The sequence below is a fragment of the Pipistrellus kuhlii genome, unplaced genomic scaffold (genome assembly GCF_014108245.1).
Source record: "Pipistrellus kuhlii isolate mPipKuh1 unplaced genomic scaffold, mPipKuh1.p scaffold_m20_p_9, whole genome shotgun sequence".
In the NCBI taxonomy this organism is placed as follows: Eukaryota; Metazoa; Chordata; class Mammalia; order Chiroptera; family Vespertilionidae; genus Pipistrellus; species Pipistrellus kuhlii.
The window spans coordinates 21,154,839-21,181,115 of record NW_023425595.1 but is presented as its reverse complement, the minus strand read 5'-3'; the positions used below and the strand labels follow the sequence as shown (position 1 = coordinate 21,181,115).

Below are 26,277 nucleotides of genomic sequence, written 5' to 3'. Positions count from 1 at the left end.
CAATGGATAGAGCATCGGGTTGGGGACTGAAAGGTCCCGGGTTCAATTCCGGTCAAGGGCATGTACCTTGGTTGCGGGCATATTCCCAGTAGGGGGTGTGCAAGAGGCAGCTGATCGATGACTCTCTATCACCGATGTTTCTAGCTCTCTATCTCTCTCCCTTCCTCTCTGTACAAAATCAATAAAATATATAAAATAAATAAAAAAATAAAATAAAATAAAAAAGTTTTCTGGCCATAACCGACTTGGCTCAGGGGATAGAGCAACAGCCTGTGGACTCAAGGGTCCCAGGTTTGATTCTGGTCAAGGGCATGTACTTTGGTTGTGGGCACATACCAAGTAGGGAGTGTGCAGGAAGGGGCAGCTGATAGATGTTTCTAACTCTATCTTTCTCCCTTCCTCTCTGTAAAAAAATCAATAAAATATATTTTAAAAAAAGTTTTCTTGCTAAAACTATTTTTTTAAAGTTTGAAAACAATTAACAAAATCCAGTCTCTTCCATTTTGCATTTAAGCCACTTAAAATGAAATAACTAAATATCTTGGGGACTATAAAATTATATGAAAGAATCTCTCTTCAATCTGAATAAATTTCCTTCCACTCAATAAATTATAGACATCTCCTGTTGATTATAAGTCAGTTTATTTATTTTTTGATAATTTTTGACATTTAAGGAAAACTGCAATGTAAAACTGGAACAATAAAATATTTTATTTCTGCTACAATATCAAAGAATCATTTTAATCCAAGCACCACTAAAACTTAGAACAAGAAACATTGCATGATTTTGGAAAAATAAAAAAGTGAAACTTAATAACAGCATCACAAATGTCAAATTATTACCAAATCATAGTGAGATGGTGGTGGTACTGTTTCTTGACTTGTATATGGAATTTACAATATAACTGATAATACTCAAGAAACTGTCTGATAGAATTACTTCTATGTTGTGGGCTTCTATAGGGCAAGGGCTGTTATTCATCTTTGAATATTCAGATTCTAACATAGTACTTGGAATAATAATAGGTGCTCAAAAAATACTTGTTGTATTGTCATGTTTCTTCTATAACTAACGTAGCAAATTCTTGGCAATTCATCTATAATACAGTATCTTGTGGTTAGGTTTATGTTTTAGAGCATATTAGTAAAATTATCTAATTTCTCATTAGATATCTGATATTAGAAAAGGCTATTGTATTTCTAAAAAACACAAGAATTGTTATTTCAGTTTGACTTTCCTATCTCATACAAATGGACAATGAGGGTACATTGCTAGAGTAACACCAAAATCATCTACCCATCTAGTGAACTTACACAGAACTAATGCTCGTCTCTTTCAAATGTCCAAGGTTTTTATACTAGTTAATTCTGGTGGGAGTCTTTCAGTGCATATTAAATACTTTCCTACTTTTTTAAAACCCAGCATATAATATAAATTATATACTGAATATACTCTCATCTTTTCTTAATGACTTAAGCTCATCATTATAAATATTATTGTACTAAATCAGCATGAGATCTATTGTTTCCTTTCTAGCTAGGATGTATCTGTCCTTATAAACCATTGGGCTCCTATCTCTCTGATCATTTATTTATGATATGCTTTCAAAGCACCTGGACTTCTTCACAGAACTTATTACATTTTCAATTGTACATTTATTTGTGACATTTGATCACTGTGTATGCTGTACTAGATTATAGGGACCATAGGGCTTGTACTTAACCCACGTTTGCTCACCACTGTACCTGCAGAGCCTAAAAATGCAGTGCTGTGGTACAGTGAGTCAATACTACCTGAATAACCAAATAAACAAACACCTACCGCAGTGCATACCCCTCTCTGCCATTTGCTGAGGGCAAATCTGGAAAGTCAGGGTATCAATCTTTCTAAAAACTAAGTTGGGGGTGGAGGGAAGTCAGCTCCTGCATCAGAACGGAAGAGAACAGAACCCCAGCATTAGGGGCCTGTGGTGACTATTTTGGCTATTAGGCCTTTTCCCTCTATTAGCACTTAGAAAAAGTAGAGGTTGTGTGGATAAGTGCCCTTTACCCATGAGATCTTGGTCACTAAAACTCAGTTCCTGCCCATGAGATCTTGGCCATTAAAGCTCAGTTTTCTCCTCTGTAAAATGAGGATGATAATTCCCACCTCAATGGGTTACAGTGAGGATTCAACAAAATAATAAAGTGCTCATCACACTGCCTGAAACATCAAGTGTTGATGTTGAATATTACTATTAGTTATATGATACCTCAGTAATAATATGCAATCTTTCACATATGAAGATATTGTTACTGAACCATTACCAAAGGGTATATACTCTGATAGTTTCTTCAGGAATTGTTACAGGATCTGCTCAGAATAATCAGTCTATCCAGCCTCTCCCCCTTTAAAACCAATGGCTTTTATGACAGCCTCATATTTTAGCTTAGAAGTAAACTGCTTGGCTTTCATTCACAATCTATTTTCACTGAAAACACACATTTCTCTATGATTCTAATATTACAGTGAATTTATGAGATGTTAGAGATCTGATAGCCCAGAAACAGGTTATAGAAAATTTCAAAAAGGAATTTGAAATTTTCCACTGGAAGGTAATTATAATTTTTCTTCATATATTTAAAAAGAAATTCACTTTCCCTTTTACTATTTTAAAGTACATGTAAAATTATTTTCCATTGTTTGGTACTAATTAATTTAAGAAGGAAAACAAAATGCTTTACCATTACTACCAACTTTGCTTTTATACCTAAAATTGTGGATCCTTTAACAGTATACCTAGCACAAATTTGGCTAATCCATACTGAGCCTTTGGCTTAGTATGTTTACTCTAACAGCTGAAGAGTACTTTTCTTTTAAAAATGTCTCACCTTCAAAATATTCCCAAAGTGCTAGTCTTAGCTGTTCCCAGTCTTAGCTGTTCATCAGTTTGCACTCTCCAGCTCAGTTGTCCTTTGAAAGTGCTTTTAGTTGAGGATACATAATTTTACATGATGCATTTTGCAGATAAAGTTCATCTCTGCTATAGGTTTAAAAAATGATATAGTTATATAAAGAACGACAAAGAGAATCAGATTTCCCCCACCTCCTTATCTAACTCCCTAAGAATTCAAATTACAAAAGCAACCATCTCCCTTAACCAAGCAGTTTGTAAGAATTAGTAATAAGATACAGAAGTTCTCAGCCCTATATATGTTGGCAAAATTAAATGACCTTTCCCTCCAGGTAGCTTTGGACTTAAAGTTTTAACTGTTGTTGGAGATCATGGAGTGCGGAGGCGCTGCCCTGGAGTTTCTCAGTCACTCTGTCTTCTTGCACTGTGCTTCTGATGACTTCAGATACCCCACTGGTTCCAAGGATGCAAGGCAAACTTAAAAACACTTCACTATTTATATCATAATATCCCTGAAATGAATAAAATTAGATTATAATAGAGCTAAAGCACTACAAACAAGTTAATATCATAAATATGATTACTTTCTTGCTTTTACAGCCTTAGTACAAAGTGATACAGTTGAACTTTAAAAAAAAATTTTTTTTGTTCATTTATTTTCTAAATTCAAGTTATTGTTTCAGATATTTTTTGGGAGATGGGAGGAACTTGGTCAAAGATATATCCCCTTTATGGGAAGAAAAGCTAGCCCCCTGCAATATGAGTAGCAAGGTGGGGGCAAAGAAAAGACAGAATAGATTCCCAGGGGATGGGCCCAGTATAGGCTCTGGATACAGTCAAATATAATCACCTGTTTTAAGTTCTCCTTCCCATTTTTTATTTCTCCTGGTATTCCTAAGTTTTCAAGAAAATTTGGTTAAGCCTTTGTGCCTGTCTTAGTGGTGCTTGAGATGAAGTGGTAAAGGACAACTGAGCTGGAGAGTGCAAACTGATGAACAGCTAAGACTGGTGACACGTCAGTCTGGGGTGACCTGGCTGGCTAAGGTGATTAAGGACAACCAGAAGAAGTTTATGGAATATTTAAGTGCTTCTTAGGAATTCCCCAAAATTACACGGGGATGAATGAAGAGAAACATGGTGGAAGTGCAGAATTTCCGTAGCCAAGCAGGATAGGGCTTAGACCAAACTGCCTCCCTCCCATGTACAATAGTTCTCTAATGTTGAAATACCTCATTATAATATGAATAACATCTTTTCAGGTTTTAAGATAATAATATAGAAGTTTAACCATATGATGAGAGAATGAGAATAGCAATTACCTTTGCTAAAGTTGATACAGAATGTACTTTCTTTCTATCATTTATAAGACTGTCAACCAGGTCAGCTACTGATAGTCCAACAGACCAGGATCTTTGACCTTTGACCTTTAATAGTTCCATGGCTCTAGGTTATGAAAAAAAAATCAATTCAGAAAATGAATAAAATATGTATTTAGTCTTTCAATTTAAAGTATTAATTACATATTTTTATAACACAGAAATATGAGTTATACACTAATTGTTAGAAAAACCCACAGATAAACTAATGATTAAGATTTTCTTAAAATGTTGGATAAGCAGTTCAAAGGACAATACAAATGGCTTAACATAAAAAGATGCTCTACCACTACTATTATTTAACTAAATGTGAGTTGAAACAATATATCTGTTTTGCCTAACAAAATTGGCAAATATTAAAAAAAAAATTGGTAACCACTTTTAGAGAAACAGGCATTCCCATAACTGCCAGTGAGAATGTAAAGTGATACAATTTTTTAGGAGAAAGATTTGGTAACATCTGATCTAGAAATTCCTCTTTTAGGAATTTGTCCTACAGAAATATGCTCAAATGTACAAAGACATACATATAATTATGTTTGCCTTGAGACAGAAAAAAATTGGAAACAAAAGTGAGTTAAATAAATCAGCGTTTTTCAACCGCTGTTCCGCGGCACACTAGTGTGCCGCGAGATGTTGCCTGGTGTGCCGTAGGTGCAGACAAGACAAGAATTTTATAATTTTTCACTATTTTGTTTACTTAATATTTCATAATAAAGTAATTATAAAATACTTTCTTTGTGTTTATTTGATTCCTATTCAAGAGAATTACTTTATATATAGTCAATATAGGCACAGAGTTAAATTTTTTAACATTTTCTAATGGTGGTGTGCCTCGTGATTTTTTTCATGAAACAAGTGTGCCTTTGCCCAAAAAAGGTTGAAAAACACTGAAATAAATCACTATCCAATACAGTGCCATGTATCTCTAGAGAAGAATAAAGTAGATTTATATGGGTAATATGGAAAATGTCTAAGATTTATTATTAGAAAACAAAGCAAGTAGCAAGATAATATGAATAACATAAATCTGTTATTAAAAAATAATAAAAAATGATGTTTGCAGAAGCATTGAAAGAAATGTTTGAACATGTGAGCACTAAACTGTTAACAGTGGTTGCTTCTAGAGAATGGAATTACCCCAGCTTTTCACTTCCTGCTTTATCGATATCTACATACAGCATTTACAGTTTTATAATAGTACACATTGCTTTGGTAACTAATAAAACATGATATAAAATTTAAAAACATGTTTGAATTTCTTCCTTTTAAAAACTATAAATGCAGGTTTATATAAAGAATCAGGTTAGAATGGATTGTGCAACATACTCCCCTTATCAATAAGAGAATAGTCTTTCCAGTTAAAAACTATATTTTGAAGATTTAAAAAGCTAAAAATTTCCACCACTCAGACTGTAGGAAAGTATGTCATTATGTGATGGTGAAACAATAAATGGAATGAAAATATATGTAGAGTCCATCCTATTTGCTCTTTACCCCCAGAAGGCCTATGAATAAAGCAAAAGATACAAGGATCTGTATATTATACTTTGTTTTTGCATGCACTTACAATATGACTTATCCATTCATGTTAGACTAATTTCTAAATGTATTGATAAGTACGTATTAAATTGTAAGTGGTATGAGAAGTTTTCTTCTACATTTAAGAAAATTGTAATATCCTCAGATGTTTAGATATAGGTAGGAGCAGTTCAAACCTTAAATGTCACCTGTGTATCTGAAGTAACGTTTGCAAAGCACTCTTTGATCCATTTTCAGATAAGAAACAATAGAAAACATTGCTCCTTGTATTTTTGGATGTGTCCATACTACCAGTAGCTAGTTTTGTCTGTAGGAGCCTGGTAAGTAAATGTTAGTTGGAGAAATGTAAATTTACACTCAGTGTTACCTGTTGGACAGCTGCACCTGAGAGTTATGACTCATGACTTCTTCTTGGCCACCCCATTTGGTAACTAAAAAGTAAATGAAAAATCAATTATATTTTGTCAATGACTCTTTTAGGATTAAGATGTGATAAATGATTGTTTGCCATCAAGGGTACCCACCTTCTAGCAATAGTTACATTTGCCACTAATGACACTAAATGTGCTGTAGTGAGCTGCAATCCCCAAAACATATGATCCCCAAAGTCTACTTGCAGCCTCTTTACCTGTTCTCTCTCATCAACAATAATTCTACCTGGGTCATCTTACTGTCCAAACAGAAAGCTTTCCTTCCTCAGCAGGTTGCGAATAATAGGCTCTCAAGTATTACAAACACTTGGCATTTGTTCTGCTGCGATCCACACAGCTAATTTCTTTCACCAGGTGAGGAATAATTAGACCATCTATTCTAGGCTAGATTTCAAACTTCCTAAATGTAAATCCAGCTAGTTTAGGGAGTCCTTTTAAATATTGTATCTAATATCAATCCTAATGTTTTTGGTTCCACTCTTCAAGAACAGTAATCCTCTGGATCCCAAAATTTGAATAAAAAATAACCATGGGCCGAAACCAGTTTGGCTCAGTGGTAGAGTGTCGGTCTGCGGACTGAAAGGTCCCGGGTTCGATTCCAGTGAAGGGCATGTACGTTGGTTGTGGGCACATCCCCAGTAGGGGGTGTGCAAGAGGCAGCTGGTCTCATCGACGACGTTTCTAGCTCTCTGTCTCTCTCACTTCCTCTCTGTAAAAATCAATAAAATATATATTAAAAAAAAAAAATAACCATGGGACAGCACTTTTCTTTTACATAACGTTTTCCCCTTCGTTGAGATGGATGTGTACATAACGTTTTCCCCTTCGTTAAGATGGATGTGTACGTAAAGCAGATGATCTAACACTCCGTTCTGAGGTCTAGCCTTGGATTTCTAAAACACCGTTTGAAGGAGCTACCTGCAGTTTACATATGATTTCAATATCACAGCTGAAAGTAGCTGCTCCAAAGTACATGTTTTGCTGAGTAATTTGGTAGGGCATAATATGAATGACCTTTGATCACAAGATGGTGTCAGGATCATTCCTTCATCTCAAAACACATTTACTGAGACCATTCCAAGGAGCTTACAGTCTTGTGGGGTAAACAGACAGGTAAGTATGCGATTATAATATAGTGTGACAGTGTTTATAATAGAGGCATAAACTTACTTAGTCTGGTTAATTAGGAAAGGTTTCCTGGGAGAGGTGGCACTCAAGCCGTCTTGAAGGGTAAGCAGAAGTTCACCAGTGAATGAATATTCAGGGAAAGGAAGCATCAGGTGCAAAGGCAGGGAGACATGAGAGTGCATGAACCATTCAGGAAATTGCAAGTTGACCATCTGACTAGCATAGAATGCCTGGCTGGATGGCAGAAGATGAAGCAGGGAAGGAAGCAGGAAACAGATCCTAAAGGGTTTTCTATATTATATGATTTCTTCCCTAGGCTGTGGTTGCCACTTGTCTCTGAAATAGTTGAAGAGAATAATTTTACTTACACACCTGCTATTATTATGTTTCCAAATCCTAATGTTGCTTTACTTCAAAACATAGTTCTACATGTTTTCACCAATTTCTTATTCATAACCATCTTGATTACTGTAATAATAGCTACTTTTACTGAGTGTTTACTTGATGCCAGACACTGTACTAAATGCTTTAAGTAAATTATCTAATTAAGTCACAGCAAGAAAAAGCACAGCTTTGGAATCAACCAGGGTTCAAACCTCAGTTTTGCCCTTACTACATGTGTAACCACAAACAAATTAGTCAACCTGAGTTTTAAGCTTCCTGATATATTAATTTGGAAAACCACCATCTCCTTCTCAAGTTGAGATATGCAAACCATGGAATACACATAGTATTCACTCAATCTACATATATAAAAGCCTAAGCGACCAAATGACCACACAACCAATTACTTATACGCACTGACCACCTGGGGGCAGACGCTCAATGCGCAGGATTGGGTTCCTCTGTCTGGATTGGGCCTGTGAAGATTGGGCCAAAACCAGCTACTGTACATCCTCTGAGGGGTCCCAGATTACGAGATAGTGCAAGCCAGAATGAGGGACCCCACCGCTGCATGAACCATGCATTGGGCCTCTAGTCCTATATAATAAAAGCCTAATATGCAAATCAACTGAACGGTGGAACGACTGGTTGCTATGACGTGCATTGACCACTAGGTGTAAACACTTAACGCAGGAGCTGCCCCCTGGTGGTCAGTGCGCTCCCACAGTGGGAGCACCACTCGGCTGACAAGGATAAGCCACTCAGAGGGCAGGTCCACAGTCGCTAGGCTGACCAGGATGAGCAGCGCTCCTACAACAGGCTGATCCTGCAGGCTATGTCCCCCACCAGTGCACGAACCCCGTGCAATTAATATGAATGCTATTACTGTGGTAGTATTGATATCACTTATACAAAAATATAACCAGTTGATATATAGGAAACCAGCAGAGGGAGCCTCTAGTCCATTTCTGGCTTCAGGGCCAAGCTAAATAACCAATCCATGGTCATCACTATCTCTGATGTGAAAACAGGATAAAAAATGATTTGACAGGCCGAAACCGGTTTGGCTCAGTGGGAGAGTGTTGGTCTGCGGCCTGAAAGGTCCGAGGTTTGATTCTGGTCAAGGGCAGTACATTGGTTGTGGGCACATCCCCGGTAGGGGGTGCACAGGAGGCAGCTGGTCGATGTTTCTCTCACATCGACGTTTCTAGCTCTCTATCTCTCTCCCTTTCTCTCTGTAAAAAGTCAATAAAATATATATATATTTTTTAGTGATTTGACAGTGGTATCTAAATGGAAGATGGGGAGATGGGTTGGGGAGTACATAGGCAGTTTCAGTGGCATCAGTACTGTTCTTAATAATTGAGTGTGGCTTGAGTATCGATATGTATATATGAGTAGACATTTGTAAGTTATGAATATTTATTCTATTATGCTCTAAAACATATATATGTATACTCATTACTTGATATACTTTTGTATGTGTCAAATAATACATATTATACTTAAGTGATCCCAATTCTCATATACCTACATCCCTCTATTTCTAGTTCCCATCTGAGAGCTGAAGACAAATTTATCATATCATTCCTTATGCTTTTGTCCTACTTCCCTTAGACCTTTCTCATAGGAAGTCAATACTTCCTTTTATTACAGTCATTTCCTATATTATATGCTAAGCTTCCTAAAAACAGGGTCAGGTTCTTATACATCTATATAGCTCTAACAGCAGTCAGCATAGTGTCTTAGGTCTACTTATTGTCACACCATCCTTTATTTTCTCTTTACAATTTGTGATATTAATGCAACCATATTTATGAAATGTTCTAATTCATTAAAAATTATAACTTATAAGGGAACTGGTTAAATACATTTTGATATATCCAGTAATTAAAAAGAACAAAATATACTATTTATAGTAGTCATTTGCAAGTTATCAATACGTAAAAGGGCAAGGTAAAGAATAGTGTATGATGTATATTTTATACATCTGCTTCTCTATGCACAGAACATTTCTGTAAGGTTACATAAGAAACTGGTAACTGTGATTGCTTTTACAGAAAGGGGTGTCTGGCATACAAGGGAGATTTATTTTCCACTATATACCTTTTTGTACTATTTAAATTTTTTGCGATGTGAATGTATAATTTTTTTCAACTAGAAGAGCAGGTTAATAATTTACATTTTTAATAAGGAGAAGGTGCAAAGATACAATTCCAATTGGATCAGAATAAACAGCAGTTTCACATCATAAGACAATATATATGGTTAATCACCATATAGCCAACAATAACTTTTAGCTCAAAGGAATGAGAAAAAATCACTGTGAAGTGATGTGATCTGGAAAAGCTTCATAGTGTAATAAGGGGGGGAAGGGAGCTTGACTGAAATCTTGAAGGATGAGATTTAAATATGCTGAAAGAGAGGGAGAAGGGATTAGGAGGAAAATGAGGTGGGCGTAGAAAATGAGGTGGCTGAAGCAAAGCTGTAGGTGGGGCTAGGCGGCACAAGTCCTGGGTGTTAGACCAGGAAAGCTGTAGGCTCCTGGGCAGGTCACTCTTACCAACCCTGATCCATTTCTGGGTTCTTAAAACAAAATATAATTGATGATCCCTTGGGTTCCTTCCAACTCTTTAATAACATGACTACTTCCGTAACTATAACTGGGAAGGAAGATTAGGGCATTCCTTGAATACTGAGGGTGGGACTCCTAGAATGCCAGGCAAAGGAATTTAATGATTTGGTCAGAGAAAGCCAGTAAACGTTTTTGAAAGGAAGTATATGATTTAGGAAGATTGAATTATAATGAGAGCATTTGTAAACACTGTGTAAGTTTTGGCTAATATCCTTATTAATTTGGTAGACTAGAGGAGAAAGAGCAAACTAACTGGGAGATTTACAATAATCAGATAAGCAAAAATCAACCCGGATCAGAATTCAAATGGCGTAGTGAGTAAAATTCAGGTCTTGGTTTTGTTTGAATCCCTAGACACTCATTACTCTACATCTGGCTCTACGTTCTTGTTCGATACCCTTTTCTAGGGTCCTATTGATTAATGTTTAGCATTTTGAACCTGGAAAGTATTTCTGCTTGAATTATACTGTCGGCTCTGTAAAAGTTTATTCTATAGCACTGAACTTTCTAGGTGACCAGTGCAGATTTATACATATTTAAAATACTACTGTATTTTATTAAAATAATTTTCTTTAAAAATTATACAAATACCACATATCCATAACAAAATTATAAAACACAGAAAAGTACACATTTTTTAAAAGTTACTTCTTACCCCAGACATAACTGCTGTTAATAATTGGAATCAAAGCATATAGGAAACTTTAAATTTTTAGAAAATCATTTTGAGGAAATATAAAACCTGACTAAGGAATCTTGCCTAATTGTAAACTTACAGAAAGGTAAATATAATTAGGATAATACACCTGAGGAGTCTATTCACTATGCAGAGCATGTTACAGAAAAGGCATCCAAATGTGGAACTAACCCCAACTAAGCTCCACAATTCTTGAGTCCCCAGATACATATGAATATCATGGGCACTAGTGATTTAGGTCATCAATATAACTAGTAAAAATGTATTTCTTACCTTTGTCTTCTCCCTGCTCACCAATAACCCATACTGGTTTTCCTGAAGTCTCTGCCTTTAAAACATTTGTAATAATATACTGTAACCTCTGTGAGTCCAGGTTGCATCCAATTCCAATAACTCGATTTGAAGGAAATGCACTCTGTTTCCATGTCACATAAGTCATGATCTCCACTAAACATTGCACACAAGGTAAATATGTAAATATTAAAAAAAATACTTCTAGCCTAGTTCATAAACAAATATTATTTTAGTAAGTATATTAGAACTTGTATATATTCTTTTTAGGTCCTAAATGCACTATAAGGTATATTTCCAATGTATATTAAAAAAAATAGGTTTCAGCATGATTCAATATAACTTTGTTGCTAAATATAAATTGTTAAAAGCAGAGAATAATTTCCTAAAATAGTTAAGCAAGAAGGATAAAAACCGGGTACAGAACACCAGAAGATATTATTTTTTCATTGATCAAGTTATCCTTTATATCTATCTTAAGCTGAGTTTCTACCTTTAAATTAAAATATTGATTCATATACCACCACTATATAGTACAGGATTATGAACAAAAACACAACTACTTTTTTTTCCAACATGTCAAAAGGATGTCAAGAATTAAAGAGACCAGAGTCCCTCAACCAATTACTACAGGAAAAACAAGTAAAATGCATGCCATACTCCTATATGGGGAACATGTAAAAAATCTGTTCACCAACTTGAGGCCAGTACCACACCTAACTCTTTAAAAACATTTCTTTCTTAAGTAAAACAGTTTCAAATAATATAAATTCAAAATGTTAAAAATATACTCTGGCATACTCACTAACATTTTATGACACTTGAGAATTTAGAAAAGCTCTTTCTCATAAACCACTGCATTTTTCTCTTGGGAGTTTAACCATTTTCTCACTGAGGAAAGCATGGCTAACAACCTGGAACATAATACTAGTATTATGGTATAAAAATTATAATTTGTAAACTTCTAGTTAATGCTAGTCATAAGAAGTCACTGTATGACAGGATATGGAAATACTGTATTGTTGATTATAAGAGCAATTTAATTGACTAGTTATCCTTTTATAATCTTGTTTTATGACTTTTATCAGTAATGGCAGTTCTACTGATGCACTGGATCATCAAATTCATTTAAAATAAAACCTTTTACCTGGTTGAGATGCAACAAGCATGACACTTTGTTGACTATAATGTCCCAGAGCTGGGACAAGGGTTCTGAACATATCCACATTTCTCTGCACCACATCAAGGTAGGACTGAGAACTACCCAAAGAGTTAACGGTAAAGATGACCACTTTGGAATGAGCAGAGGCAGACAAATCTAATGAATAAAAAGAAACAGTCTGAGCTCAAGGTATATGTTTTAATCAAGTTTGTGTCAATAGCGAAGGTTTTTCTTCTCTCCAGGTAGAGACCTTTTCTGCACACTTGCCTCCAGAACAATCTTATCTCTATAGAAAGTATACAAAGTGCTGAAGTTTGCCGCCAGAAAGAGGATTAAAAACAACAGTGTATATTCCAAGGGGGAAAGAGAGCAATGAAGATAAACCAAACAAATTACAGGATCCAGAACCCACAAAAAAGGATTAATTTCTATTTAATCCATCATTTTATTAGGGAAAATAAATATGTTATAGGCAAAATGAACTTAAAATCAATTACATCACTCATTTTTAAACTTTTAGCTTAGGTGTCCTAAATCCTTAACAGCAATTCGGGCCATCTGGGAGGACGGGAATAAGTGAAAAGAAGGCTGGTAGGCTCAGCTCCAGGCCATTTACTTCAATTTCTCCAAGCAGAGCAGTTCTGCTGTATCTATTTTATTTATTAAGGAAAGATTCTACTCCAAAGGGGATAAAAATGGTTTGAAATCTTTAAATCAAGATTAAATGTCTCAGTTCATTTTTTTACTGACTTTTTCTTATACTGAATGAAGCTCAGAGCCCTTGGGTTTAGATTCTTCTTTCAATGGGACTTAACGCATAAGCAACTGTTATGATTTAAGAAAAGCTATTCTCTGGAGTTCACTACCGCCCAACTGGAACGGCTCAGTTGTGAGCATTGTCCAAAAGGTTGCTGGTTGCTAATGTCTGGCCAAAACAGTGGCCAGACATTAGCAACATCAGATACAGCAGAAAAAGAATGAAGCAACTAAAATGGCATCAGTTGAATCAACCTTTGTAAATGAATACCGGCAGCCCAGGGAGACAGTGAGTAGATCCCAGGGTTTAGTCTTAATGAAGCCTCTAAGGCCATCTTTTTAAACAAGTTTATGTACAATTAAGAAATGCACTACCCAATTTTAGTTCATAATCTAATGCAACTGTGGGGATGGAGGCTCCAGAAACTGACTCATAGATTTTAATTATGGTTCTTCATAAACCATAATTAAATAACTCCTGTGTTCTAGTGTTCAAAATAGATATCTGATGATGAGTCAAAACCTCAAGAATTAGAAGACCATAGAATTGGAAGGGATATACTAGGTGTACAGGTTAATAATGGCGGATTTTGTAATCAAAGAAAACACAGTAATTTCAAAAGAAACATCAAAAGTGCTTTATTCAAAGTAATGTCCATTGCTAGCTATAGATTTCCTCATCAGGTAATTTGTGGATACCATCCCAATAGAACTTTTCTTGTTTTGAGGCAAACCATTCAGAGACCCAATTTTCCACTTCTTCGTATGTTTTGAAGTGCTGCTCAGAAAGTGCATGTGCCATCGATCGGAACAAGTGGAAATCTGAAGGAGCAAGGTTTGGTGAATACAGAGTGTGGGTTAACACTTCCCAGGCAAGATCTTTTAACATGTCTTTAACTGTTTTTGAAGTGTGTGATGGTGCGTCATCATGAAGCAAAATTACTTTGCCATGTCTTCTTTCACATTATGGTCGTTTCACGATCAAAGTGTGGTTCAAAAAGATTATTTGTTGTCAATAGCAATCAGTATTAATCATTTCACCTAATTTTAGAAGCTCATAATACACCACACCTTCATGATCCCACCAAACACGGAGCATTGTCTTCTTTCTGAAGTGATTTGGCCTTGCAGTTGATGTTGATGGTTGACCTGTATCAACCCATGATTTTGTGCATTTGGGATTCTCAAAATAAATTCACTTTTCATCGCCAGTCACAATTAGATGCAAAAAAGACTTTTTTTCATGCAGTTGAAGCAACATTTTGCTGATGGGTTTTCATTTGTCTTTTGTTCAGTTGATGTGGCATCCATTTTCCTTCCTTTAAAATCTTTCCCATTGTTTGTAAAAGATCAGAAATTGTTTACTGAGCAACATTTAATTTTTCTGCAAGTTGTTTTTGAGTTTGACACACATCTTCATCCAATAATGCTTGTAATTGTTGGTCTTCAAACTTTTTTGGTTGACCTGGATGTTCTTTGTCTTTCATCACTTTTAAAGCATTTCAACAATGTTCAGAAGTATCTTGAGATGGAGCATGTTCACCATAAACTTCCCGAAGTATATGATAACTTTCAGCAGCACTTTTCTTCAAAATAAAGTAATGAATTAAAACTTCCCGCAAATGCTCTTTTTTGGGCACAAAATTCTACATTTTTAAGTGTAAAAATATCTATGATGTTAAGACCTTCAGTAAATTTGACATATGAAGTTTTGAAGCTTGCTATCAATACAACAAAATAGCATACATATCAAATTGCATATATATCAACATATGTGTAACTCCATCTATTGAAAAAAACACTCTCATTATTAACTGGTACATCTAGTAGTTAACACTTCCCTACCACTTTTGTGTGTCTGGTATTGTTCTAAGAGCTTTCCCTATATTTACTCATTTAATCTAAGCTACAAGACACTGTGGGGTTAATATCCCATTTGACAGATCTGAGGTGCAGAGAAGTTAAGTAACTTGTTCAAAGCCATAGAACCAGTAAGTAGCAGAGCCAGAATTTAAGCCCAGGCAGTCTGGCTTCAGAGTGCTGTTTAGTACTTTGCTATATTTACAGATTTAGTCCTATACCCTCATAAAGATGAGGAAATTGATACCTGAAAAGATTAGGTGGCTTGTCAATATTATGAAATATCAGTGACTAGTTCAACTTATGATCCTATAATTTGGCATCAACCTACCTTGCCAGGAACATTTCTTTTCTTTTCTCCCTTTAGCTTCCTCTTTTCTGAATGATAAAAATGCCTCCCACTCACGGCTGATCATTAGTAAACAGAGTAGAAGCTGTCTAATATTTCAAAAGTACAAGAAAGGCTTCCTACTCCATATGTCAAGCTCCCAAGTTGTTCAATCTCTCCACAGAGGTGCCAGGCATCTGTAACTTTAAAAAGCACCTCAGGTGATTCTGACACAAGTTATCAATCCATAAACCATGTTTTAAGAATCAGTGGCTATTGAGTAAATTTTACTTTGCTAAATTTTACAACTACTGAACACTTTTTTTCCTCCATGCACACACATGTTTATACCTCTACACACAATTTATGTTTGTATATGCAGAGACTTTTCCTGGAGTAAAAATGAAATTGGTAACAAACATATGTTTGAAACCCAAGCTAAGCCACTTACTGTGTGACCTAAGCCACGTTCTCTCTGAATCATTTATAAAATAAAGAGAAGAAACTGAATATATATAAAGTATTTAACATATGTTATTAATTCCCTAAAATAATGGCAGCAAATAAACATAATAGTGTCTTCAGTCAGAAAATGACATGATTAAAATAATCCCATAGGAGAATTATTCCATTAGCTGTGTTTAACAATGAATAAAAGTAATTGAAAGAATGGAAACAGGAACCCTCATACACAGTTAGTGAAAGTATAATATAGGTACAACTTAAAAATACAAGTTTATTTATTTATTTATTTTTATTTTTATTTTATTTTTAACTCAATCTTTATTGTTCATATTATTACAAAGGTTCCTCATTTCTTCCCCCCTCCACCAGGTTCTCACCCCACCCTCCGTCCCCTCCCCACCCCCCATTGTCCTCATCCATAGGTGCACAGTTTATGTTCAGTCTCTTCCAGCATCCACCACTCCCCCTTTCCCCGAGAATAGTCAGTCCACTCCCCTCCCATATCGCCGACTCTACTACAATCAACAGCTAATATTGTTCATCAGGTTTTTCAATCTCCTTTTTTTGTTGTTGTTGTTGTTTTAAAAATACAAGTTTTAAAAACACATCCTTTTTGATCCAATAATTCTACTTTATCCTATTAGTTAGAGAAGTGCACAAAGACTTTTGCATTACAATGTTCTCTGAAGCATTATTTGTAATCATAAAAATACAAACAACATGCCCTGGCCAGTGTTCTCAGTGGTTAGAGCATCAGCCCATGCACTGAAGGATCTTGGCCTAGATTCCTGGTCATGGGCATGTACCTGGGTTGCAGGTTCATTCCCGGGACTGACTGGGGTGCATGTGGGAGGCAACCAATCAATGTGTCTCTTTCACATCAATGTTTCCTTCCACTCCCATCCTTCCCTCCCGTCTACTCTCTCTTAAAAACAAACAAACAAACAAAAATCAATGAAAAAAATATACTCAGGTTAATATTAACAACAAAAAAATATATGTATATCCATTTGGAGCAAAGTACAACTCTAAGATGATCAGTCAGTTGCAATCATCAGTGACTGTTATGACTGAAACAATGCTAAACTGTCTAAATGAGTTCAATTTCCCAAAATTATTAATGCACTTTTTCATAGCATAGAATATATTTATGAGATGTTAATTAACATTGTATTTTAAATTACTTCATGTCATAGTAATTAAATATTATCAGGAATGGGCAACCAAAATTAACATGGACAACATGAAACTTTTGCCAATATAGGAAATATTGAATGAGTATACATTATTTGGTGGCAAGCACCATGCCCTATATATCTACTCCAAGGATTCTATACTTTCAATTATCTAAAACAACAGTTACTGATGGTTAATGAGATACATAGGAAGAAATAACTTATGTCTTAAGTGGCCTCACAACCTCTAGGGCCCAGGTACTGACAGTTCCCTAAAGTGCTCTGGAAGAGTTAAGATGTCCCTTAAGAACCTCAGTACCTAGAAATGACGGCACAAGAGAATATCCAGCTCCCCCAGGAATCCTCTTCATGAGGCCTACAAAAGGATCACTAAAGCAATTATTCTCCTCTTTCTAGAAAAGAAAAATGGAACTCATTGCGTCCTATAGGAATCTAGAGGCTTGCTAGAACTGTTACACACAATTTTTAGAATCTAAAGGTATTATATCAACTTTTCTGATGCACTGTTGCTCTTAGTACATTTAAGCTTGTGAAACCATTATGTCTCAACATTTTATTTGGAAAACATGGTCAAGGAATACAAGGGACCCAAGTATGAGAAGGCAAAGGAAAGCCAAACAACTACAACATGTTACAACCTGACTTTTGCTATAACCTAGATTTGGAAAGTTGGAGTAAACAATTTTTAATTCAATTTTTTTGTTCCTGCATCCATAATAATAATAATAATAATAATATATATATATATATATATATATATATATATATATATATATATTATTGATAATCCTCACCTGGATATTTTCCCATTGATTTTTAGAGAGAGTGGAGGGAGAGAAACATCGACGTAAGAGAAACACATAGTCTGGCTGCCTCCCACATGGGCCCTGATCAGGGCTGGGGATCGAGCCTGCAACTGAGGTATGTGCCCTTGACCGGAATCAAACCTTAAACCCTTCCGTCTGAGGGCTGATGCTCTATCCACTGAGCCAAACCAGCTAGGGTTAAAATATTATTAAGTTCACATCCTCAAATATAGCATTTACCTACAGATATTGATATATGTCTGCACTAATATATTACATATTTTATAAAGTATACACAAAATTTTTACCTTAAGTATATGAGATAAAATTACTTTTTTAACATTAAATTTTTATTTATTGATACAAACCCCTTTTTGTTGTTATTAAAACTTATTTTAACAATGTGCTTTTAGGAAAAGCAATGTTAACTGAATTTTTAGAAAGAATATTGGTTTAGCACTTTTGTTATATACCAAGAAGTATGTAATGCTTTAGAGATGATAAAACTGAACTTTGAAAGATTATATAATCTCTCATATAATGAGGCATACATCTGTTAAGCAGAGAAACCAGACCTTTGCTGATCTCCACATTAGGCAGGTTGAAGATCTCAAGGTCCATCATCCCTCCTTTAGTCCCTTCTGAGAGGTCTAAGAGGACAAGTCTGTCTGCAATGCCCTGTATAGTACAATAAAAAAGAACAGCATTACATGGGGCATGTCTGGGTACTCAATTTAAATTCATTTAGAAGTGAGGGCTAAGAGAGAATGCAGAGGTGTCATATGCTGTCTTAGGAAGCAAAAGTAACATAATAATAATAATAATAAAAGGGACATGCAAGCAAGAAATTATTATGAATACTGTGATCCTTTAGGCTTGACTGGAAACTGGGATCTTACTGTAAATTACAACATGGAACATCCTAAAAAGTCTGGTTACTTTTGTGGAAGGTCTTTTTCCAAAATAGTCAGAGATTTAAGGCTCTCTCCTATCTTAGAGTGCAGAGGTAAGAGTCCCCAGGTATCTATCTGCCTACTGGGAAGGAAGTGTGGAAGTTAAGAAAACAACCCAGCTGTACAACCTATTCACTCTGCAATGCTGGGAAAGTCACTGAACTGGGCCTCACATCATGCAGTGTGAGGAATAATTGTTACACAGGGCTGGCAGAGAGCAGTCCCCTCTAAATTGTACCAGTTAGTTTTATTATTGGTAACCACTTGTAAGAGAAATGCAAAGAAAGCTGAGTTACCATTTTTAATTTAACACACATGCTAAGATCCAAAAGTTTAATAACTGTAAAACAGATATTTTCATACAAAATGGATATGAGAATAAACTGGTATAGTTGACATGGGGGATAATTTGACAATTTCTATCAAAATTGAAAAACACAATAACTCCTTTAATCCATCAATCTCACTTATATAAATAACCCTATAAATTTATTAGTACATGTAGGATAATGATATAAATATGTAAAAATATAAGGATATTCAAAAGACTAGAGAGATCATTTGAGATCTTGTTTCCATCACATGTCATCACCTTGGCTCAAATAAATTTATTTAAAAAAAACCAAAAAACTAGAAACAAGTTAAGTGTCCTTCGATAACAGCAACAATAATAACAAAGCAGTTTAACATAGTGGTTGGAGCAGAGCTTTTCAAGCTTTAAGAGATCACATTAAATAGCTCAGTGAAGCACATGGATCACTAGGGATTTTGTTAAAATGCAGATTTCTAATGTAGGTCTGGAGTGGGGCCTGAGATTATGCATTTCTAATAGGATCTTAGGTGACGTCAATGCTGCTGGTCTAAAAGCCACATCTGAGTAGTAAGGTTTTAGAATAAAGGTTCTATAAATAGACTGCCTAGCTTCAAATCCTCCCTCCATTTACTAACACTGTGACTTTGGCAAGTTGGTAACCTTCCTATGCCCTGGTTTCTTCATTTGTAAAAATGGCATAATGATGGTATATCTAAGCCACAGAGTTGCTATAAAAATGAGTCAAGTGTTTAAAATGAGTCAAGTGCTGGCACCTTCTTAAACATTCAGTAAAGATTAGTTACTGCTGCTATCATCACTATTATGGTTACTATTGTACTACTTGAATATTGGTATCTTGTATCACAATATAATGTTCAAAAAGAAAAATGGAAAAAAATTTCCATCTAGACAGCTCACAAAGAAATACTGACAGTGAGACTCTGCTAACAACTAAAGAAACATGACTTTAAGAGGCCTTCCTGTACTTAACAAAAACGAAGAAAACTGATAAAACTCAGTGTTAGGAAGGGCAAAAATCTGTTTGATATGCACATTTTTATTAGCAGCATAAATTTGTTCTGCCTTTCAGAAGAATAATCCTGCAATATGTAATAAGTGTCATAAAAACCATCTGTGTTCTCTGACTCACTAGTATGATTTTATACACACCTAAAAAAATTCAGATGAGAAAATAAGCAACTTGTAAAGCAATGTTTACAGAAGTATTCTATTCAGTAACAGAAGAACTGAAAACAATTCCAATTCCAATGAAGAGGGAACCATATATTCTGGTGGAGGATGGAGGAAATGAAAATACAATATGTCAAAAGTTAGCATATACTGTTCTGAGCAGTCAGCTTTAAAATTTTCTAGCTCGCTAGATACAACTTAATCATTTGCTGAAGTAGACCCGACCTCCAAGACATATGTGATTCTTAAATGGAAGAAATTAGATGACAAATAATCAAATTTTAATAGAGTAGAAAACCAAATGTCAACTACCAAATAAATATATAAAGGGACAGCTATTCTATCCTGGGCTATATCCCTCAAATGAGATAGACATGCTGTTACCATGATTCTGGGCCCTGGAGGGTCTTTTGAACCACTCTGGAAGAGGATTTAAATGCCTCTCTGAAAATAATTTATATGGAAAAGATCTAATAAAAAGGACTGATAAAAATAAATCTCAAACTATCAACTCAGAAAATACAACCACAAAAGAGAGTAATTACACAAAAAAGGCAACCGTAAAAAAAAATTATAATTTATAAAAAGCTAAAATTAATTTATTAAATAAAAGTTTAATTAAAACAAAATAATTTGTGAAGTCAAATGAATGTCAAGTTGATGTTTCCCTTGAATTAGGTTGATGACCCCATTATCCAAACCATTTTTTCAAAGCCTAGTCCATGTCTAACTGCTCATTAAGAGGCAACATCCCTAATGAGCTTTTAGCCACTTTTTTGGTCAACTAAATATATTTTAACACAAAATGAGTTTATTCCACATGAAAAAATCAAACATAAACTACCTAAAAGCATATCAATCTGATATGTGTATTTATAACGACTATTCTAACATACCTTTGCTGAAATTGCTAATGTGCAGGCAACTCCCAGTTCTCCACCTCCAACCACAGTAATTTTTTTTACTGTTTTATTCTCATTATTTGCCCAGTTCTTCGAATTTATGTCTGAGACACCTAGAAAGAAAAGTGAACGATAATGACAACTTAAAAATAATATCAAAAACCTTTTTTAGCATCTTTCAAAAAAAAATACACCAACTTTCAATAACTTAGGACAGAAAGCACGGTGCTAGCCCATAATAGGCACTCAAAAATACCTGCCACACCAATCGTATACTAGAAAGCTGGGAATCTCTGATTAAATATTCCACTAAATAGAGACAACCTTTTAAAAAAGAAAATATCTTTCCAAACATTTAAAAAATATTAAATAAGACAAAAAAACAGGATTTCATAATTGTGAAAAATGCTCTGGTTTAAAATGCAAAAAATATTTAACACCTTACAAAATTTTGCAAGCATGGTTATTTTACGTTATACTCAGTGAGAATCACAGATTTTTTTGTCCAATATATTCAAACTAGAGGTCCGATGCATGAAGATTCATGCAAGAACGCCCCTTTCTCCCCCTGCCTGCTAACACCGCCTTCGCTCTGGCCAGAGTCACCTTTCCACCTTCGCTCAGACTCGGAGCCACCTTTCTGCCTTCCCACATGGTACAGAGGCCCAGAGTGGCTGCAGTAGTGTGGAATGCCTCTGTCCTGCCCCCAGCCAATAGGCGCCATCTTTTGGGTTAATTTGCATACTTGCTCCTGATTGGCTGGCAGGTGTTGTGAAGGTATGGTCAATTTGCATCTTTCTCTTTTATTAGTGTAGATGAGGCAAAAAGATACATAAAAATATAATGGAAAAGTTTTAGGATAATTAATACAGGGGTCAGCAAAGATAGGTTTATAGCAGGCGTCTTCAAACTACAGCCCGCGGGCCACATGCGGCCCGCAGAGGAGTCTGATCCGGCCCGCCAGGTTTTTTGGGCAGTGAGCGCAGCCGAGGTGTTACAGTAGTTCATATAGTCCAGCCCTCCAGCTCTCTGAGGGACCGTGATCTGGCCCCCACTTTAAAAAGTTTGAGGATGCCTGGTTTATAGTTTTGAGTACGTGAAACACAGTTTTCCCTGTTATATTTGTTTATATTCTTTTTATTGTTGTTATTATTACTACTTTGTATCCATACTTATGATGTATCTTTTAGGTAACAATGGCTGGTAACTTAGCCTGTATATTCAAGTGGTTTTATACAAAATAAAAAATATTTTATTTGTCAGTATAAGGATAATCTTTTATATATTTTTTAACACTTCTCATCCAAAGATATGTTTTTATTGATTTTGAGAGAGAGAGAGGGATAGAGAGAGAGAGAAAGAGAGAAAGATAATAAAAATCATGACCATTTAGTTTACAAGATGACATGCCAACCAACTGATCCACACTGGCCAGGGCTAATCTTTTACATTTTAAGAAAACATATTCATTAAAACTGTATAGTTAGGTAATTGGAACTCTAGTAGGTAATACCCTATGATAGATGTGCAGGAAATTTTTATTCAACACAGATGTGTGTGTATATATGCATGTGTGTATATATGCATGTACTTATTTATAAAAATAAAGTAGCAGAGAGTAAAGGCTATCATTGAGAAATTACAAACTTATAATTCTCTGAATAATAAAAATACAAACCTTCAGTGATTTTTGCAATATAGGCTAGTAAGTCTACCTGCCGTGCCTCATCAGATGATGATAGAGAATAGAGGGGAAGTTCCTCTTGAAACTTGGCAATCATTTCTTTAATTAATCCTACAATGACAGATTTAGGCTGCAGAATATACACAAAGGGAAGAGTTATGCAAACATTTTGCTAACAAGTACTATCTTATTAATCTATACATTGTTATAGTTAGCCAAAACAAAGTATTATATTATGCTCTCATTTTTGAATACTACCATAGAAATTATACCTTCAACTGTTTCATTATTTTTCACTGAAAAAATACTTAATTCTTTTGACTAAAAAATGAAGGGAAAAATGCTAAATCCATATTTCCAAAATATAGGGTATAACATAAATGTACTTATGAGCAGAGTATGTTTGGGAACAGTCTGTCTTTTTTTAACTTTTTACTTTGAAACAATTGCAAACAAAGAAAAATTGCAAGAATAGTAAAAGAATTTCCATGTACTATTCACCCAGATCACTAAAATTGCATCACATTTGCTTTCTTAGACTCTTTCTCTCTCTGTATTTTTCTGAACCAACTGAGAGTAAACTGCAGATATGATACCTCTTCATCCCTAAATATTGAGGAACAGAATAAATAAATAAAATGGAGTCAGTGTAAGTCAAACTGCTAAATCACTAAAATCAAGTAAGTTGAAGCATGAGGAAATTATTCTATTCTTGTTTTAATGAGCCTGGAAACCTAAACTTTTGAACTTTCCAGTCCTGTGTCAAAGCCTGGATATACATCAAAGTTCCAGATACCTCTCTCATTACCCTCTAAAGGACTAAGGAAAGAATGGTCATGTATCCAAGTAAAATTTTAAATGCTCAGTTAAAGCACATAACAGATTATCTGTTTTAATATACTAAAAGTCAAAAACAGGCAAAACTACAAATAAATATGTGTATCACATAAGACTCTTTAATAGAGATGGACTAGGAAATAATGCCTAATACTTGCTAGTAATATTACATGTGCTTTATCAAGTAATGAACAACTATAAAAAGACTAGAGGCCCAGTGGATAAAATTCATGCACTCGAGGGGGAAGAAGGGGTTCCCTCAGCCCGGCCTGTGCCCTCTCGCAGTCCAGGAGACCTGGGGAGATGTCTCACAGCTTAGGCCCGCTCTCCATGGGGATTGGGCCTAAGCTGGCAATTGGGCATCCTTAGCGCCTCTCGGAGGCGGGAGAGGCTCCCACCACCGCTGCTGCGCTCACCAGCTGTAAGCACGGCTCAGGTTTCTCGCTGAGCTGTGCTCCCATGTTGGAGTGCACTGACTACTAGGGAGCAGATCTTGCGTTTAGTGTCTGCTCCTTGGCGGTCAGTGTGCGTCATAGCAACCGGTTGTTCTACTGTTCGGTTGATTTGCATATTGGCCTTTTATTATATAGGAGGATAGGGAGCAAACAACAGTTGGCTCTTAGACTCGAAGAGAGCAGCTTCAAGCAGGCTGCTGTCATCAGGCCGGGCTGTCATCAGGGTTCTGGGACTCGGGTGTCCCCGGGAGTTCAATTTCAAATCACCTTTAATGACCATATGAAGAACATCATTGAACGAAAATTCAGTAACTTATTTGTTACTTTTATTCACTAAAATCAAAGATAAATAATTCAGAAAAATAAGAACTTTTCAAAGAAAATCTAAATTGATCTTACATGGCTCCAGTTTTGGAGGTAGGGCAAGTATATTCTGCCTTGAGCATCCACATGTTTTCCAACTGAGATTCCCATATTTGCAGTTGGCTTTAAGAAGCAAATGGGGGGAGCAAAAGGGTGAGAATCCAAAATCCACAAACGAACTGGTATGTTATATGTATTACCTATTTGAGACAAAATAAACATACTTCAAACAATAAGGCATGCATACTATGTATGGTATAGCTAGGTGGCATTTTAAGTTGTGTAGTCAAGTTAACTTATAAAGGACTTATGTAAATTGAGACCTAATTTTCCCATTTCATCTACATTAACATTGGAAATATATTCCCATTAAATCACCAGCATAATATTTGAGAAAATTCAATTAAGACATCCAACTCAATTCAATAAATATATAAAGGATCTACTGTGTCAGGAGTTTGAGATACACAATCTTCTCCATGTAATCTTCTTCACTCTATCCAAGCAGAGCTATAGTACCTATCTTGACTAGTAGTGGAAACACATATTTTATATATATATATATATATATATATATATATATTTTTTTTTTTAATATATTTTATTGATTTTTCACAGAGAGGAAGAGAGAGGGATAGAGAGTTAGAAACATCGATGAGAGAGAGTCATCGACCAGCTGCCTCCTGCACACCCTCTACTGGGGATGTGCCCGCAACCAAGGCTCATGCCCTTGACCGGAATCGAACCCCGGACCTTTCAGTCCCCAGGCCGAAGCTCTATCCACTGAGCCAAACCGGTGCTGGCTGGACACTTATATTTTTATACTTCTGCACTGAAGTTATTTGCTTACAGTTGTTACTCATTTTACTCTATAAACTTCTTCCTAAGAGAGGATTATGCATTATTTATTTCTATAACCCCTGCACTAAAGATAGTGCCTAACCTACTGGCTGCTCAATGCAAGTTTCTTTTGTAATTAAGAATGACTGAAGAGAGATGCAAATCAAAACAACAATGCGGTACCATCTCACACCTGTCAGAATGGCCAACATCAACAAATCAACAAACGACAAGTGTTGGCGAGGTTGCGGAGAAAAAGGAACCCTCGTGCACTGCTGGTGGGAATGCAGACTGGTGCAACCACTGTGGAAAACAGTGTGGAGTTTCCTCAAAAAACTGAAAATGGAACTCCCATTTGACCCAGTAATCCCACTCCTAGGAATATATCCCAAGAAACTAGAAACACCAATCAGAAAGGATATATGCACCCTTATGTTCATAGCACAAGCTACAATAGCTAGAATTTGGAAACAGCCTAGGTGCCCGTCAGCAGATGATTGGATCAAAAAACTATGGTACATCTACACAATGGAATACTATGCTGCCATAAAAAAGAAGGAATTCTCATCATTTGCAGCAACCTGGATAGAATTAGAGAACATCATGCTGAGTGAAATAAGCCAGTCAACGAAAGAGAAATACCTAACATGACCTAACTCATTTATGGATATTAAAGAACATTATAAACTGATGAACCAAAAGACAGATATAAAGGCAGTAAAGCAACAAGCAGACTGTCAAATTACAGCCCAGGCGGGAGGGTAGGGAGTTCTGGGGGAGATAAGAGA

At 35.6% G+C, this 26,277-nt stretch overlaps 1 protein-coding gene across 11 annotated transcripts in view; it reads right to left on the bottom strand.

Annotated features, from left to right (window-relative positions):
- Positions 1 to 2,958: 2,958 nt before the first annotated feature.
- UEVLD (UEV and lactate/malate dehyrogenase domains) overlaps positions 2,959 to 26,277 on the bottom strand; it is a 30,849-nt gene continuing 7,530 nt past the window's right edge. For 3 of the 11 annotated variants that reach the window (XM_036426739.2, XM_036426738.2, XM_036426741.2), the window contains 9 exons: positions 24,686 to 24,849; positions 22,989 to 23,124; positions 21,305 to 21,423; positions 18,527 to 18,629; positions 12,526 to 12,696; positions 11,361 to 11,534; positions 6,180 to 6,243; positions 4,214 to 4,337; positions 2,959 to 3,406 (listed from right to left, as the gene is read on the bottom strand). In XM_036426739.2, coding sequence (XP_036282632.1) covers positions 3,239 to 3,406; positions 4,214 to 4,337; positions 6,180 to 6,243; positions 11,361 to 11,534; positions 12,526 to 12,696; positions 18,527 to 18,629; positions 21,305 to 21,423; positions 22,989 to 23,124; positions 24,686 to 24,849 — 1,223 coding nt within the window. In that variant the 3' untranslated portion in view covers positions 2,959 to 3,238. Of the gene's footprint in view, positions 3,407 to 4,213; positions 4,338 to 6,179; positions 6,244 to 7,413; positions 7,626 to 11,360; positions 11,535 to 12,525; positions 12,697 to 18,526; positions 18,630 to 21,304; positions 21,424 to 22,988; positions 23,125 to 24,685; positions 24,850 to 25,095; positions 25,192 to 26,277 lie in introns of those variants that run through there. The other 8 variants (XM_036426743.2, XM_036426744.2, XM_036426751.2 and 5 more) reach the window with 6 other exon arrangements.